Source organism: Electrona antarctica, assembly GCF_951216825.1.
Source record: "Electrona antarctica genome assembly, chromosome: 19".
Taxonomy (NCBI): domain Eukaryota; kingdom Metazoa; phylum Chordata; class Actinopteri; order Myctophiformes; family Myctophidae; genus Electrona; species Electrona antarctica.
Window position 1 is genome coordinate 18084763 of NC_136800.1, and position 16755 is coordinate 18101517.

Here is a 16755-nt window from a genome sequence, read left to right on the forward strand (position 1 = left end):
GATTGTGGGAGAAGCAAGCTTGTGAGATCGCTCAACAATTTGATTTATTATTCTGCCTTCAGTCATGTTTCATTTATATTGTTCTATTGTTTTATTTGGAATGTCATTAGCAGACACATTAGAGACTGCTAGTCTTCCTGGGGTCTATATCCTGGGACCATGAATAAATCTGTTTTAATGTGGTTCTGTTACATTTTCTTAATTCCTTTAGGTATATGTATGGTTGCTTTATATGAATTTGATATAAATTATATCAAAAAACATGTATGGATGGACTAACCCTGAAGCATGCACAGATTGCACACTGACACACTCACACAGATAAAGTGCATGTACATACATACATATACAGGCCCAACACTAGCCTCACATCCGACATTTTTATACGGCGTGACTCTGAAAGAGGCTCGTACGTCATCTATAAGAGGGTGTGTGTTTGCGTGCACGCGTGTGTCCGTATCTAATCTCAGATTAGAACATGTACATCCACTTTCACATGTTCTATACATATTTTTTATATTTAACTTTAATTTGATGTTGTATTGATTTAACTGAACCCTAGTCTCCCACTCCGCAAACCAAAGCAGAACCTACCCAGGTTTGATTGGTAGAGAAGTTTCGGCCTGGCCAGGCCCACTACACAAAGTGTCAGGCTGATTCCACTGCCGTACTTTCATTATAACAGATCTGCCTGAACCTTTGCCCAAACATGGTCATAGCTACGTCATCATAGGTGATGGAACTTAAACTGGCCACATGAAGTCCCAGATCCACACGAAGCCACGCTGTTATTGGACCCCATCTTGTTTTCACAAATGTATTATAATATATTTTTAAACATTTTATTTAGAAATAGAATGTTATAATGGACGTGCATGGGGCCCTGACCTCGCGTCATGTCAGATATGTCATATACAACTGACTTCATAAATGACAACATCACACTCACAGGCAGCTATCTAGACAAGTCCGAGATCCACATGGGAGCAACATGATTTTCTCATCTCCCTGACTCCCTCTTTGAACTGTTATATGCAGAGGATTAGCAGCAGGTGCATCTGTCACAATCCTGACATTTTTATTGATTAATCGTTACATACAAATAACTGTGATTAATGATTTCTTTTTTTTCCCTCTTTTTTTGAGGGGCGCTCCTATTTCCAGCTTTTGGGTTGTGTGCATAAACTTTGTCCTACACAAACATTAAATTCCCATTAACAATGAATGGAGAATGTTACGTTATAGTGTCTGAGCAAATAGACATAGTGTCTATTTTACGTCATGATGACCCTCACTTCACACGGGTGTGATTTTTAGATTTGCTTTGAAATAAGTGTGAAATAAAATGGTAAATGGTAAATGGTGCATTTATATAGCGCCTTTATCCAAGGCACTTTACAGAGATTGTGCATTACATTCACCCATTCACACACACATACATACACCGATGGCAGCGGAAACCATGCAAGGCACCAACTAGCACATCGGGAGCAATTAGGGGTTCAGTGTCTTGCTCAAGGACACTTCGACAGTAACTCTGCGGGAGCCCGGGTTCGAACTGGCAACCTTACGGTTACCATCCAGGCACTCTACCCTGAGCCACCGCCGCCCGTAATATATTCTGTACTCAATGCTATAGAGTGGTTCAGTAACAATGTCTCTCCAACTCTTTACACAAACTGCATTTTCAGGTCAGGATACCAATTGCATCCAATCAGGATAGAGAACTCAGACAGGATACAGATTAAATATGAAATTGGAAGTGATGACACTAAGAAATGAGCAGACGAAATTGGAACTGGACCACTATAACAATTAAGCATTACTGAATAAATGGGTATTTTCTGTTTAAAGAGCTGGAGAGACAGGGGACTCCTGTTACTGAACAAACGCTCTATAGCAATTAGGATTACAAAACATCACACGTGTGAAGTGATATAGAACACATTTATTACAAGATTAATTTATATTAAGATGAAGTCTTACATTGTCATTTACTGCCCTAAACAAATGTTAAAGTCCATAGACTTGGCAGGCAAAGAATTACATCATAACTAACCTAAACAAACAATAAAGTCCATAGACTTGGTTGCCACATGACATACTTTCAGAAAGCCATGCATTGGAGGGGCTAGCACCCCTCAAAAACGTTTTGTTTCAACCAAAGAATATCACTTAATACCCTACCTTTAATGAAAGCATACATAAATAAATCTGAGATCCATATGGGAGCCATTATGTTTTCATCCAATCTTTCCTTTCTTCCTTACTTTCTGAGACATGGTCAATCAATTAGAACACTTTAAAGTTTAGAACAAGACACAAGAAGCCATCAACAATACATCTAAGTAAAGTACACTGTTAGATATGTATGATAATAGATATGTTCCACATTAGTCCTAAATGTCTAAAATGTTTGTCAGAAGTGTATCTGTCTGTGAGTGACATGGAATGCCAGCACACGGGAAAAGTAGACTAGAAATAAATGTAAAATGTCACAATAGTAAACTGGGTTGCTTATCCCATTTAGACCTGAGGCCAATTCTAAATCCCATCATGGGTTAAGCTTAAATAAAACTGGATCCAATGATATGAATGTACAACAGTCATAACATGGAAAGTGTTCACTGACCTATGCTCCATTATTGCTGTAGCTATTGACTAGTTGCTTGTTGGTACATATAGGTCAGAGCTGACACTGTTCTGTGAATCAGGCTGCGTTGATTTACAGTATACGTCATTGTATGATGATCTTCAACGACATAGCAGATCTCCAAGCTCACAAAGCATTGCATTGCGACACGCTGTAAGCTTGTAGATCTGCTCCAGCGTGCAGAACCTGCACACGATGGAGTAGCCATTAGGCTTTACGTACTGTTTGAGTGGTTTTCACTGTGTATGCTCGTCTCTCTCTCTCTCTCTCTCTCTCTCTCTCTCTCTCTCTCTGAAATTAGTAAGTAGCCTACCATATCTCACTCAAATAGTTGAGTAAATAGTAAATCTTAGTTTATTATAGACGGGAGGAGAGCCTGCTTGATTTGCATGGAATGTGGTGAGTAACAACATCTCAGTTTGGCATCATGAACACACATGTACACAAAAGGTAGGGTCTGTTTGTTTATTGTGTATGTTTGCTTGTTTGTTCGAAGAAGACTTTGCATTTTAGAGTGAGTAGAAGTTCAAGGTCCAGTTATCACCTTGTACTCTCTTAACCACTTTTAGCCTAAACTATTTGTAACAAAGTGGGGTCTGGGGACCCCCAAGGGTCCTTGAGTGGGGTCCAGGGTGTCACCAGCAAACTTTGGAACCACCTCTTAAATATATCGGATCTGCTATATTTTTGATGTTTGCTTTATGACTTGCTCAAAATAGGGAAGACTATAAAAGTGGTTAATTTCACTATCATTTTTCACAAGCTAGAAGATAGTCCAATGACAGTGTACATTATATTATCTCTCTCCCCATCTTGCAGTGGACCTAGAATTCTGTACTTAATCAAATACAGTACAGTAACAACTATAATATCTTCTCTTGTGACGTTCCCTGGAACCTAATCTTATCAGATGAGCGGTCCCCAGCTTAATCTGTATCAATGTGAGGGTCTTGACATGAAAATGTTTGAGAACCAGTGACCACTGATGTGACAAATAGCAAAAATAACAAATCTGCAAGCGGATTCACATCCCAATGCATTGTGAGCTTATAGATATTAAACTTGAAATTTGAAAACATTTGTTAATCTTTGACTTTGTTATTTACTTATTTAAACTTTTAATGACATGCCCAAAATAGGGATGTCAGGTTGAAAGTACTGGTAGTTAATTTATCACCAGAGGTAGATTGGAAATGTTACAAGCTAATGATCACTATTTGTTTGTATTTGACAAACATGTTTTATTTGAATGTGATCAATAATGACTTCCATTTAACCAGGTTAGTAAATTAATCTTCATCAGAAGGCTAAACAGATCATTGACAAGGTCATTTAAGCGAGTCTGAGTTACTTTTTTGATGATACAGGGGTAAGCGCTATTAGTAGGCTATGCATTTGACCAGAGGACATTTTCCTCCTAAATGTGACATGCTATATAACGCATTGTGACAAATTAATATTCATTATTATCTTATTATACATTTCACTTCATACAGGGTTCAAATCAATACCACTGCAGTTCTGACAAACCATCTCTCATCAAGTTGTAAATACTGTATGGATTAATGGATTTTGCCTCAAGGAAAATGGAAGTGCAAAGATGAAATGGCCTACACAGTGTATCAGCATTAGGGGGCAGTAATATCACAGAAGAACAGGTTTTATAGCAGTAGAACTTTGGTTCTAGAACTGGAGCCGTTCTATATTCTTGGAACCGTGGTGCTGTTACGGAACGGGGGCCATTTTTTGGTTTGAGTTCCGAACCAACTTTTAGGGTTCTGAACCAAATCATATTCAGTGGAAAAAAAGAAGTGATGGGCCAAAGGAAGAGTCAGACTGCATCACATCACATATTGAACACATCTCTCTCTTTCTCTGGTCCTGAATTTAAAGAGAACCTACAGCAGATGAGTGTACATACTCTACCCGTAAAAATATTGATACATGAATTTTTCCCTCCACATTGTTTCCTTCACAGAACAAGAATGATGAGCCAATCAGAGTACAGAGGTATGTGCAATGTGAGGAGGGTAGTTGTGGGGGGAAAAAAAGTTTTTGTTATTTAATATATGTTTTACATTTTATGTCTTGCCCTTATAAAGACAGCAGTTGTAAAGACGACAGACGAGGCAGTGAACACAGGAAAAGGTTCACAGTAAAACCCTCAGTGTTCATTAACTGCAGTTAATCCAGTGTTTATCGTTTCTCTTTGAGTTAAAATAACTCACTCAGAATCCTGTGAAACAGAAAGCTTCTGCACAATGAGTACTTTTACTTTTGGTACAAGCGCATTGAGATGCCAATACCTTTGTACATTTACTCAAGTCAATTTTGATTAGCAGACTTTTACTGGTAACAGTGTTTTTCTACATTGCAGAATTTATACTTTTACTTACATTTCTTTACCTAAAGTAAAGAAATGTAGTACTCTCCCCCACTGGTCTTGTATAGACTCATGTAGTTAGTAACATCCCTGTGTCTTGTGTATGTCTAGTACAGCCTGAGGGAGGCTTTCATCACAGCAACATTATAACCTCTCACTTCTTGTCCCATGACCTCTGACCTTGCCTCCTGACCTTCTCAACACCCCGCTCATAAATAAAGGTGAGATGCAGGTGCAAATGAGCCTGTGCATTTGTGCAAGTGTGCAAGTGTGTGTGCGTGCGTGCGTGCGTGCGTGCGTGCGTGCGTGCGTGCGTGCGTGCGTGCGTGCGCACATGGTTTGAGTGAGTGAGTGGGAGTATCTGATCATAAAACTGTTGTGCTGCGCTGCCTCTGGCAACTGATTTCCCCCACGGGGGTCTGTCTGTCTGTCTGTCTGTCTGGTTGCTATCATCAGTGATGTCCAGAGCCGAGTGTCATAGCAGAGAGGAGGACTACATGTTCCTCCACAGCATTCTGATGGAAAATAAACTCCACATGCTCTTCAAGGTGCATTGCATTGTCGTCCAATGTGTCTGTGTGTCATGAGTCATGACTCATGATAGCTGTCATTTAGGACAGTGTTTCCCAAACTGGTGTCCGTTGCCAAAGATCGTGTGAGGAGGCTGTGTGTGTGTGTGTGTGTGTGTGTGTGTGTGTGTGTGTGTGTGTGTGTGTGTGTGTGTGTGTGTGTGTGTGTGTGTGTGTGTGTGTGTGTGTGTGTGTGTGTGTGTGTGTGTGTGTGTGTGTGTGTGTGTGTGTGTGTGTGTGTGCACAGGTGGCGGGTCTCAGCTTTTGTCAGATGTATGAAGGGGGGCTCCAAAGTAAAAAGGTCAGGAACCCCTGATTTAGGCCACTGCAAATGTCTGTGCATGTGTCTCAGTTGTATGCTCCTTTCCTTGTCTCTGACTCAATAATGTTTCCTCAAAAACCCAACTGAAGCGAGGAGATGAGATGACATCATGAAAACAAAGAGCTTTTCACTGATTGCTTTTAAGGGTAGGTCTGGTCTGGCCACGGAATTCTAATTCTCCATGATCCAGAGAAAGTTTTGCCATATTGTGTATGTGTAGAGACACACTTGCACACTTCAGCCAGCTCCTTGAGAATCCCAGTGCTCACTCGATAGACTTTTGGATCAGCAAAGAGCATCTGGGTAACTTCACATAAAGGCTAAAAGGAGACAGACATTGGAGCACACCGATCTTCTTTTTGTAATGTTGAACTATTAGACCAATGTTTGAACGACAGTCCCCCACCCCACCCTACCCAAACAGAGTGCCAGTAGTAGCGGGAGCTTTGACTGTGATACCTTACTGCCTTGACAGATCCACGAGCGGCTGAAACGTTTTGAGAAGCGGAGCCCCATTCCCATCCAAGAGCATGCGGCTAGTCTGGGTTCTGATGTAAGTAAAAGTGCCGGTCGCCAAACTTCTTTTGCAGGCAGACACACTATATGGAGGAGGAGAGAACGTGTTTTGACAGGAGAGAGAAGGTGGATGATATTTCACTGTGTGGATTATTTCCTGTGGTATGGAGAAGACTAGACTGATTTATATCCTGCTGCACGCCAGTGTTGCACACGGAAATAGCCAGTCTGCAAGCTCGCAACATGTCGCAGCGCGATGCATTGTGAGCTTGTAAATCAGCTCTTTTCTATGCACAACACCGGTACGATATGAGGCATAAATCAAACCACTCTCTAGAAACATCTGTGGAATCTCAACTCTGCTCGATCTGCATTGGGGTTTGATATATATCTCATTATCTCTCCCCCAAAAAACGCATCTTGAATATTATTGGTGGCAACCCTTGTTTCTTTTTAGCAAAAGTTATCCGTTTTAAAAATAGATATCATTTTACAACTCTCTTCCATAAGGTGAGGTCACCAAGGACAGTGTTGAGCATTAAGCTGCTAAAATCATTTAGTGCCGAGGCTAATGTTTCAGGTTGAGGGAATACAATTTATTTCAGATCTAAGATGAAGTGACACTGAGTACTCCCACTCCAGTTATCATCCAGAACGACTCCTACTTCTTCCCTATTCCTTTCAGCAGTGAAGTTTATTTCATATACCAGCCCTCTTCATACCTGCTGCCAGTAATTCCTTTGTATGAATTACATTTCTTTGCTCTGCACTGGATCAAACTAGAACATTTTATACTTCAAATAAAATATGTCTTTGCTCTTTGGTATGTATATGTATTTAAAGTGCCCAACATAATATGCAGTATATCAAATATATTTGTATTTCTAGGTTACAAAATATATGATTAAAAACAAAACAAAAATTAGTATAATTTTCGTTTTTAAATCAAAGGTACATTACGTTACGTAAGATGAATCACTCTACTTCTTTTGCTCTGAGTCACATCTGTATTCCTTGTTTGTCATCTTGAACCAGAGGATGAATGCTGGTGCAACACCTTTCTCACCCTGCCTTTCCCTTACTATGACGATGATCACCCCTTTTCTTCCCATCTCTTACACACATCCGGATCCTGCTCTCCATACTTCCACATTCTCAATATCCCTCTCTATTACCGCCCGAGCCCCCAACCATCGCCACACTTTACTTTCTGTGACTTTGAACTTCTCTATGTTGCACACGATCCTCCGCATGTTACGTTCCCCGCCTGTGTCTATCATTCCTCGCCCTCCATCTCGTTCCTCTCACTCCTTGCGCTTCAGATTCAGGTCGACAGACACCCTCCGCCTGGCTTAAATCAACATGCCTGGCTGCAGGGGCCAAACCATGGATCTGTTTCCCCTCAGAGAGGCTTCTGTTTGCTCACAGTGGAAACTAATGACCTTCATACATTGTGTTTCTGGAGCGTGCCTCGACATCTTGAAGCAGTAGAAGTCATTACAGTAATACGCTTGACAGGACGGCAACTTGCTCAGTCACACTCCATGCCTTGCCAGTTGTCGTACTATATAGCCGGTGGTCAAGGCTGGATGGGTAACCTTTCAGATAGAGGCGTCATGTCAGAAAAAAAAGACCAGAATGTGGCACATGAAAAAAGTCTCATAAGACATGTCAGATAGTGATGCGTTGTGAACTTGTGAATTTGTTGCGCTGTTTTAAAAAAAGAAATATATATATATAAATTTTTGTTCGTCTATGCTCAAAATAGGGATGCCTGGTTGAAAGTGGATAATGGTTACAGACAAGATGCTTAGTTTTAGTTTGTTTTTTATTAGTTTTAGTGTTAGTTTTCGTTTTTTTCATACGTTGTGTTATTTGTCAGGTGCAGGATTCAAAAAGGTCAGAGTAAGTAGGCCTATAATGTTAAAAAATATATATCAACACAAAATAAAACTAATGGCATTTTGTCTATAATTTCAGTTTCAATAGAGGGTATGAGCATGCATAAAGTGAATGGCAGGTTGAGTGGCAAATCGAGTGGCAAAGTTAATTTAATGTTGTTTAAAGTCATTTAATTCAATCAAATCAGACTTTTCTGTTTGGATGTATACTGTCATGACCAGAAAGTATAGTTTTTTTTGTCACTCAATAGGCATTCCCGCATAACTTCCGGGTATGATGATGATGTCACGCGCATACCCTATATATAAGTTGGTTTTAGTTAGTTTTACACATTACAGTTTGAGTTAGTTATTGATTTGGTTTAATATTTTAGTTTTTATTTAGTTCAATTATGTTTTTTCAATTTTAGTTTTCATTATTCCGTTAGTTTTAGTTAACTATAATACCTTTGGTCTGTCTGTATCTCTCTGTCTACCTCTGTTAGCAGGGAGGTGGAAGCTACACTCATGTGCTCATGAAATCATATACAGTACAGTACAGTACAGTACAGTACAGTATGTCTGTAATTTAATGTTGTCTGTAGTATGAATAATGAAAGTATGCCTCTGTCTGTCTGTCTGTCTGTCTGTCTGTCTGTCTGTCTGTCTGTCTCTCTCTCGCTCTCTCGCTCTCTCTCACCACACATCATGTACAGTATATAAAATACAACACCAGTACATTTGAACATAATGTATTTCATATTAAAACAAATGAACGGCCACATTATGACTGCAATCTGTAAATGATAACCACCTCTTTCTCTAAAGCCAGTATTTACACAAGAAAAGTTTAAGTAGTAGCCTAATCTATGTGTGTGCCGTGCATGCCTGTGTGTGCCTGTGGGTATGTTTGTACAGTGTGCATACATTTGTCTGTCTGTTACTCACTCTCTCTCACACACACACACACACACACACACACACACACACACACACACACACACACACACACACACACACACACACACACACACACACACACACACACACACACACACACACACACACACACACACGCACACACACACACACACACACACACACATTTCTCTCTTTGTCTCTAGTTGGTGTCAGATCTGGGTTTTATGGAGAGGAGAGCTGAGGTCACAGAACTGGTGGAGCTGCTATCTAAACCCCACTTTAAGGTCAGGGCTATTCCCTTTCACGAGTCTAGGAGCACATGAACTTCAAACTAAGTAGTATGCATGCACGCACGCACACACACACGCACACACACACACACACACACACACACACACACACACACACACACACACACACACACACACACACACACACACACACACACACACACACACGTTTTGTTTGTTTTCACAGCTATATAGTAGTAATTGCTATTGTATGCCATTTTCTAAAATGAAAAATTAAGGCGGTCGTAAGCATTTGTATAATTTCCTTTCCATTGGTATTTGGTACCACACTGAATAATAACCTACTGTTCACTCATATTCCTTCACAGCGGTTTATACAAGTGCTCCAGTAGGCTATACATTTCTCTCTGCTGACAAGCAACCTTCAGCACAGCTACATTCTGTAGATCTGGTGCTGATTGGGCACATCACAAATTTTCACTATTTTTTGGAAATAGCAGATACAATGCGCTGTGAGCTTGTAGAACAGCTATCTCTCTCTAGCTTAAGTACAAAATATGGCATAAGTGGTAAGACGAAATGTCTTCTGCTTAATGGTTTGTGATTGAGGCCCAATGTCGATTTGTTTTTGGCGGTTTCACTATCTACTATGTGGTCTCTCTGTACAGATGGTACACATAATAATACATGTACAAACATACAGTCCATCCATACATACAGTGTCTGAGATGCTCTAAACGAAGTGACCCAACAGACAGTGGTGGAAGTGGAAGAAGTACTCGGACTTCTTACTTTTTCAAAAGTAGCAATGCATTCTGATGAAGATGAAAGCCTATTCAAAATGTATTGTATTTGAGGCATCTATAACCTTAAAGTAAAAGTACTAAAACCAAACCTTTTCAATCTAATACAATAGAGTTGAATTGGTTATATTTTGTAATGAACTAGTAACTTTAAGTTTTCCAATAATTGCAGTGGAGTAAAAACTAACGTACAAGTATCGCCTGAGAGTATTAAAAAAAACCCGGAGTAAAAGCACGTCCAAAGTGTACTTAAGTAGAGAACTTAAGAGTAAATGTACTTAGTTTCTTTCCACCACCTGCCAACAGGTTTGTTGAAACAGCCTTAATGAGCTGTGTTCTTGGCCTGGGGTCAGGGGCTCACACATAGGCTACACACACTGGATATAATATCCTGTAAATTAATGTTTGTTTCTGTGAAAGTGACCAGAGACACGCTGTCTCATGTGTTCTGGCAGCGCCAGCTGAGCAGCTCACAGCCACTGATGGACACGTGCATAACGAGTAGTAGACTAACTGACAGATGGATTGGCTGATTGTTAAAATGGAGCCGATGAGCAGATGTTTCCTCACCCCTCACGCTTCCCAAACGAGAGTACATTCCTGCTGAGGATTGCACTGCCGTCATAATGGCTTATTAAGTGCACTCTATCCAGAATATTTCAATATACTGCAATAACTGCATTACTCCACTATGTTTTTCTTCTCTTTTTTTGCTTTTCACACAGCCAAAACCAACTAACATGATCTGAAATGGGTTGTCCCTGGCCTTGTTAGCACTCTATAGATTAGCTCATAGACACATTAAAATGACGCCGGGCCTATATGTAGTTTGGGTCAGCACTCAGCACCTATGAATGAAACACAGATTTCCTTTATGGCATGGCTCCTTTTAGTAAAGCTGTCTAGGAAAGGGTCTGTCTGTCTGCGTGTCTGTCTGTGTGTCCAGGCTAGTCTCTCTCTCAAACTATGGACCATATGCACACCACGGCCATCTTACCATATAAGTTAATGGCAAGGTGCTAACAAGGTGCAACTTCCCATTATAGCCCATTCATCCAAACAGAAAAGTCCTATCTGATTGTATTACACAACGTCAAACTCACCAACATTGCAACTGTACGAAAAGCTTGAATTATCCTCTTTCTATCCTCAAAGTGTTTGTTTCATAAAAATCCACTGCAGACAGGTTATGAGCTACTTTCTGTCCTTGCAGGTGATTCTTTTTCTAAGTGTTGCAGTTTGGAAGTGCTCGTTAGATATCACTCAACTGCCCTGCATACCACCTGTTTTGAATTTGCACATAATGCAGGAGGCATGAGGACATTGCTTTAAAACGTGTGCTTCCAAACTCTGATGGCAAGATGGCTGCGGTCTGCAAATGGTCACCTTGTGCACAAGAAATGTGATGCAGATCGGCCAAGAAAGTATTTCCCTCCCTTCTTTTACTGTGAATATGTTTTACTTTTTAGAGCTCTAATTTTATACAGGAAAACTATGGAGGGCAGCTTGGGCTGAAGGTTTACCCACATTATGGATACAGTATGACATGAAATGAAATGAAATCTATATTTACCCAGGGTATCTGGGCTAAGCTCAATAACTTGTTTCCAGCCAGGCCCTGCTCATAGAACACATTTCATCGTAGTGGTTGATGCCTTGTTCAAGGGCATTTCAGCGGTGGTAATTTTAACGTGTCGGACGGCTGATTCGAACTGGGAACCTTCCGGTATCTAGACCGCGCCGCTATCCGTTCGGCCACCGCTGCCACATAGTCCTGACATCATGGATACCGCCAGGGTTTCTTACCGAAAATAGCCAATTTACAAGCTCACATGTTGCACCGTGACACACTGTGAGCTTGTAGATCTTGCAAAAGCGCTGAGGAAGGCCGTTGGACAGAAACGTCCGTGTGTCTTCTGTATTGCTGCTCAGGGAATTAAAGTGAGCGCTGGTGACCATGTTTGAGAAAGAGCTTGTGGATATGCGATTATTGTTGCGAGACATGATGCTGTACCAGCATAGAGTATTAAAAGGATAGAGACTGAACCGGAGCGACAGCCCCGCCCCCCGCTATTCATTTCAGTGGAAGTTGCTCAGTTAAGCACCCGGAAGAACCGTCTACTTCCGCGTTTTTTTTTTCTTCAATTTGGACACCAAAATTTGGAAGTGCAAACGGGCGCTCAATGTTAAACCCCAGCTGCACAGGGTTTCCTCGTCATAACTAGGGCCGAGCGCCTCAACGTTGGAGAGCCTCACTGGGGGCTTGTGCTGTACCAAGAAAGTACCTACAAATCAGGATGTACCTGTAGACACCATCTTGTTTTCTGTCTCCCATACAGAGTCTGCTGTGGGTCCATGACGCTGTAGCACAGAAAGTCTTTGAGCCTGTGCTGCCCTCGTTACCTGATTGGGTCCTGGAGGAAGATGATGAAGACTCAGTAAAGATTGTCAGTTTGGTCAAAACCCAGGAACCTCTGGTCAGCTTTGCTACATACATTTATTTTACAAAATACAAGTTCAATCAGCTTTACTACACACATCTTGCAAAATTCAGCATATTTGTGCAGCTTTGGGCTATGAATTTCACTTCTATTTGCTGAGCAGTCAACAGCAAATTACAAGTGGAACCATCGTGTTAAGAGCATTTTAAACTCTGATAAATCACTCAACGCTTTTAAAACCTTGGTTTGAAACATGACGCACAAAAAGCCTAGTTTTGGCCTGACTGTAAACAGGATTCTACCCAGCTGAATGTTGTTTTCCCCCTCAATCCAGGAATAGGTTTAAAACATGCTCAAGGAAACCAAGTGTGACATTCCCAGCCCTATGCCAGCCTGTTTCTAATTTGGTCACCCTGAAGGCCTGCATGTACAGCATCGCAGCGGCATGCAAAACAAGCAAGCCCATATGGATGATGTAGAAAAATGCAGGTATTAAAGTTAAGACAACCATGTAAGAGGGCGACTGGCCTTGAAACCGTGCAATTTGTCCAGCAACAACATCTGACGCACCGAGACAGTTGAAAGCAATAAGAAAAAGTAGTCAGAGAGAGTCCAAACAGAATGCGTCTGTGCGGCCACTGAATTTATGTCATGTTGTCAAATGCGAGACCACTAAAGCCACGCATGCAAAGGTGTAGCCAGGACCAAAGCCCCGGCTGGAGGGGAAAACATAAGGAAAGAGGTTTGTGCAACGGCCTGGATCACCTTTGTCTCTGGGGCTGCTGCAAACTTTTTTCATCCTTTCTAAAGGCAATTCTTCCATATCTCAGTTGCCATATATCTGCTGTGACACTCCGCAGTTACACATTGTTATAAAAGTTTGTGTGTGTGTGTGTGTGTGTGTGTGTGTGTGTGTGTGTGTGTGTGTGTGTGTGTGTGTGTGTGTGTGTGTGTGTGTGTGTGTGTGTGTGTGTGTGTGTGTGTGCGTGCGTGCGTGCGTGCGTGCGTTGCTTGCGTGCGTGCGTGCGTGCGTGCGTGCGTGCGTGCGTGCGTGCGTGCGTGCGTGCGTGCGTGCGTGCGTGCGTGCGTGCACGGTGTATATCATGCGTCCATATGTGCATGCTTAAGTGTCAACGATTCAGCTCAGACCAGCCATTCATTGCCAATAATGGAGAACATACTTTTGTATTGATCCCAAAACTAGATGGAAGGGGACTGACCCGTTTGTGACATGCCTCCTTGATTGATCCAGCGTGTGGCCATTTTCCAGACAGAAGGGTTACACCCCGCCGTTAGTTGATTGTAGTCAACTACATAAGATGCTCTTTTCCATTGTGATTCCCGCTCAACCCACTCAACATCTGTTGAAAATAATGCTGATTTGGATAACCTTTTCCAGCCATTCGTTGCACAAAACGCAGCCGGCCGCCTAAATGGCCACGTCTTTATACAAATAACTCTCGCTGGAACGAAGTGACTTTATGGGAGTATTTGTGTCTGGACTCTTAATAGAACCAACATGCTCCTAATTTCTACGCCGTCCATTTGTGGCTCTCTTGCCGTCCATCTATTCATCAGCCACTGGCTTGTCTCTTTGCTCACCCTCCTTCCATCCATCACCACTCCCACCTGCACCTCCATCACACACACACACACACACACACACACACACACACACACACACACACACACACACACACACACACACACACACACACACACACACACACACACACACAGGGGGCCACAATTAAGAGGGATGAATCCACTGGAGCGATTGTTGTGGCAAGGATCATGATAGGCGGAGCTGCAGCGAGGAGTGGTGAGCATTGCAAACTGTTGTTCATAACAGAAGTCTAATGAAAACATATTGTGCTGTTGTTATCCCACAGGAGTTAGCTGATGGCCTAACTGCAACGTCCCAAGTAACGCCACATGCTGCAACGCGTTATGAGCTTATAGATCAGCTATGTCTGGTGCATATGACACCCACGTGCGACTATAAGTGTAAATCAAGTCTTTTTGTGGTGCATAATACAATCCTGGCATTACTTCAAAGGAAGAGGTGGGGTGGTTCTGGATCTGGATCTGGAATGGCAGATACAGTTGAGTCATCTGGTTGTGTTGAGGGGCCTGCAGTCATAGAATGCAACATCTGTGATTGGATATGCCCTCTCACCTGCCCTCCTTTCTCCTAACATCGGAGCTGTGGTGCACAGACATTAAAAAAGTACATGTTGAGTACTGTACAGGCCCACATCCTAAGTGCAATTTTGTGTATCTGTACTTTACTTGGAGTATAATTGTGCTTTTTTGGATACTTAGGATTTTCACTCCACTACATTTCAAAGACAGATAGATAGGCTATTGTACTTTTGACATTTGAAATTTGTACTTAACTTTTTACACTACACTTCAGGGAAGGGAAAGGGTACATTATGAATGAACCACTTAAGCCCTTCGCTAAACTTGTTGAGCTGCTATTTTCACTAATTTTACTCACTTGAACTCAAGTACAAATCAACTTGAGCCAGGTTTCTGAGCTGCGGTCAGGCTGCGCTGCCACAAAGCCACCACAGGGTGACTCACACTCCTTTTCCCCCAAGCTATCAGATCTCTGAACAAGGACGTATTTAACTGTATTTAACCAATTAAGGGGTTATGACATAAATAAATCTACGTTTACGTTGTTTCTTTTTTCTTTTGGCATAGTATTTCTATATTTGTGTACATTTGATTCACTGGAGAAAAGGAGTAGTGAAGTGGTTGAACATTTTTGATCACATTAACCTGCGTCTTGGGGCGTATAGTCCATTAAAATATTTGCATTACTGTAAATGCAAAAACAAAATCGGTGATGTGTCGCCCTAGCTGACAATTTTAGACCCAAATATGATGTTTCTGGCCATCATGGGAACATTAAACCCTCTATACTTAGTGAAATGGACCTGAGTTGCAACTGTCAATCTACACCAAATGTCTTCGATCTACAAGCTCACAATGTGTTGCGTTGCATCGCGTTGTGACACAACACATCCAGTATGAGGCATAAACATAAGGCATAAGGCTGTGTTGTGCCCCCCTCCCCCGCATCAAACAAAAATGTTTTGTCAAACCATGTGACTTCCATTGGAAATGCATTGGGGCGGCCATTAAACACGGACAAGACACAAGACAAATGTTGTATGCATGTTGCAACAGTGTGAGTGAGGCCTTAGATCCATCTGCATAGGGTGAATGTCAGATACCGGACAACATAAATAAACTTGTTGACGTTTGTGCTTTTCTTTTTCTTTTTTAATTAAAGGTTTGATCCATGAAGGAGATGAGCTGAAAGAAGTCAATGGAGTATCAGTCGAGAACAAGAAACCAAGAGAGATCCTTCCACTCCTTGTTAGTCTAGCCGTTTCTCTGAATGTTTTGTATTTTGTTTGTTTCCATTTAAGTTATCTCTCAATTCAATGGGCTATATTGGCATGAGAAAACATATGTGTACACCAAGCTGTTACATATTGCATATATCTCTCTCTCTCTCTCTCTCTCTCTCTCTCTCTCTCTCTCTCTCTCTCTCTCTCTCTCTCTCTCTCTCTCTCTCTGCATTGACGGCTGTTGTCCTTTGTGTTTCAAGGCTCTATCAAAGGGTGACGTTACATTCACAGTGATTCCTGCTCCCACCAAGGAAGACCTTTCTACAAATAAAAAGGTATATTTATATAAAGGTATATATATATATATATATATATATATATAATAGCGAATAGCGAAAGTACCAGATCTATAAGCTATGATTTAATTTTGGACCTATAATGACATACCCAAAATAGGACAATAAAGAGTTACAAGTACAATATTAGAATCCGAGATGTAGTGGAGTAGAAGTATGAAATATGAACAAAATGCAATACTTCACCACCGACTATAGCACGGTTCTGATAAGTATCTGCTGATTGTGGCCTCCCCAGGGGTTTGTGACTATAGCACGGTTCTGATAAGTATCTGCTGATTGTGGCCTCCCC

At 41.5% G+C, this 16755-nt stretch overlaps 1 protein-coding gene across 1 annotated transcript in view; it reads left to right on the top strand.

The window, feature by feature from the left end:
• Positions 1 to 4638: 4638 nt before the first annotated feature.
• LOC306943016 (MAGUK p55 subfamily member 7-like) overlaps positions 4639 to 16755 on the top strand; it is a gene marked incomplete at both ends in the record, with an annotated part of 37650 nt that continues 25533 nt past the window's right edge. The window contains 8 exons of the mRNA XM_079529221.1: positions 4639 to 4663; positions 5484 to 5584; positions 6403 to 6480; positions 9475 to 9528; positions 12638 to 12775; positions 14480 to 14561; positions 16047 to 16132; positions 16368 to 16442. Coding sequence (XP_079385347.1) covers positions 4639 to 4663; positions 5484 to 5584; positions 6403 to 6480; positions 9475 to 9528; positions 12638 to 12775; positions 14480 to 14561; positions 16047 to 16132; positions 16368 to 16442 — 639 coding nt within the window. The remainder of the gene's footprint in view (positions 4664 to 5483; positions 5585 to 6402; positions 6481 to 9474; positions 9529 to 12637; positions 12776 to 14479; positions 14562 to 16046; positions 16133 to 16367; positions 16443 to 16755) is intronic.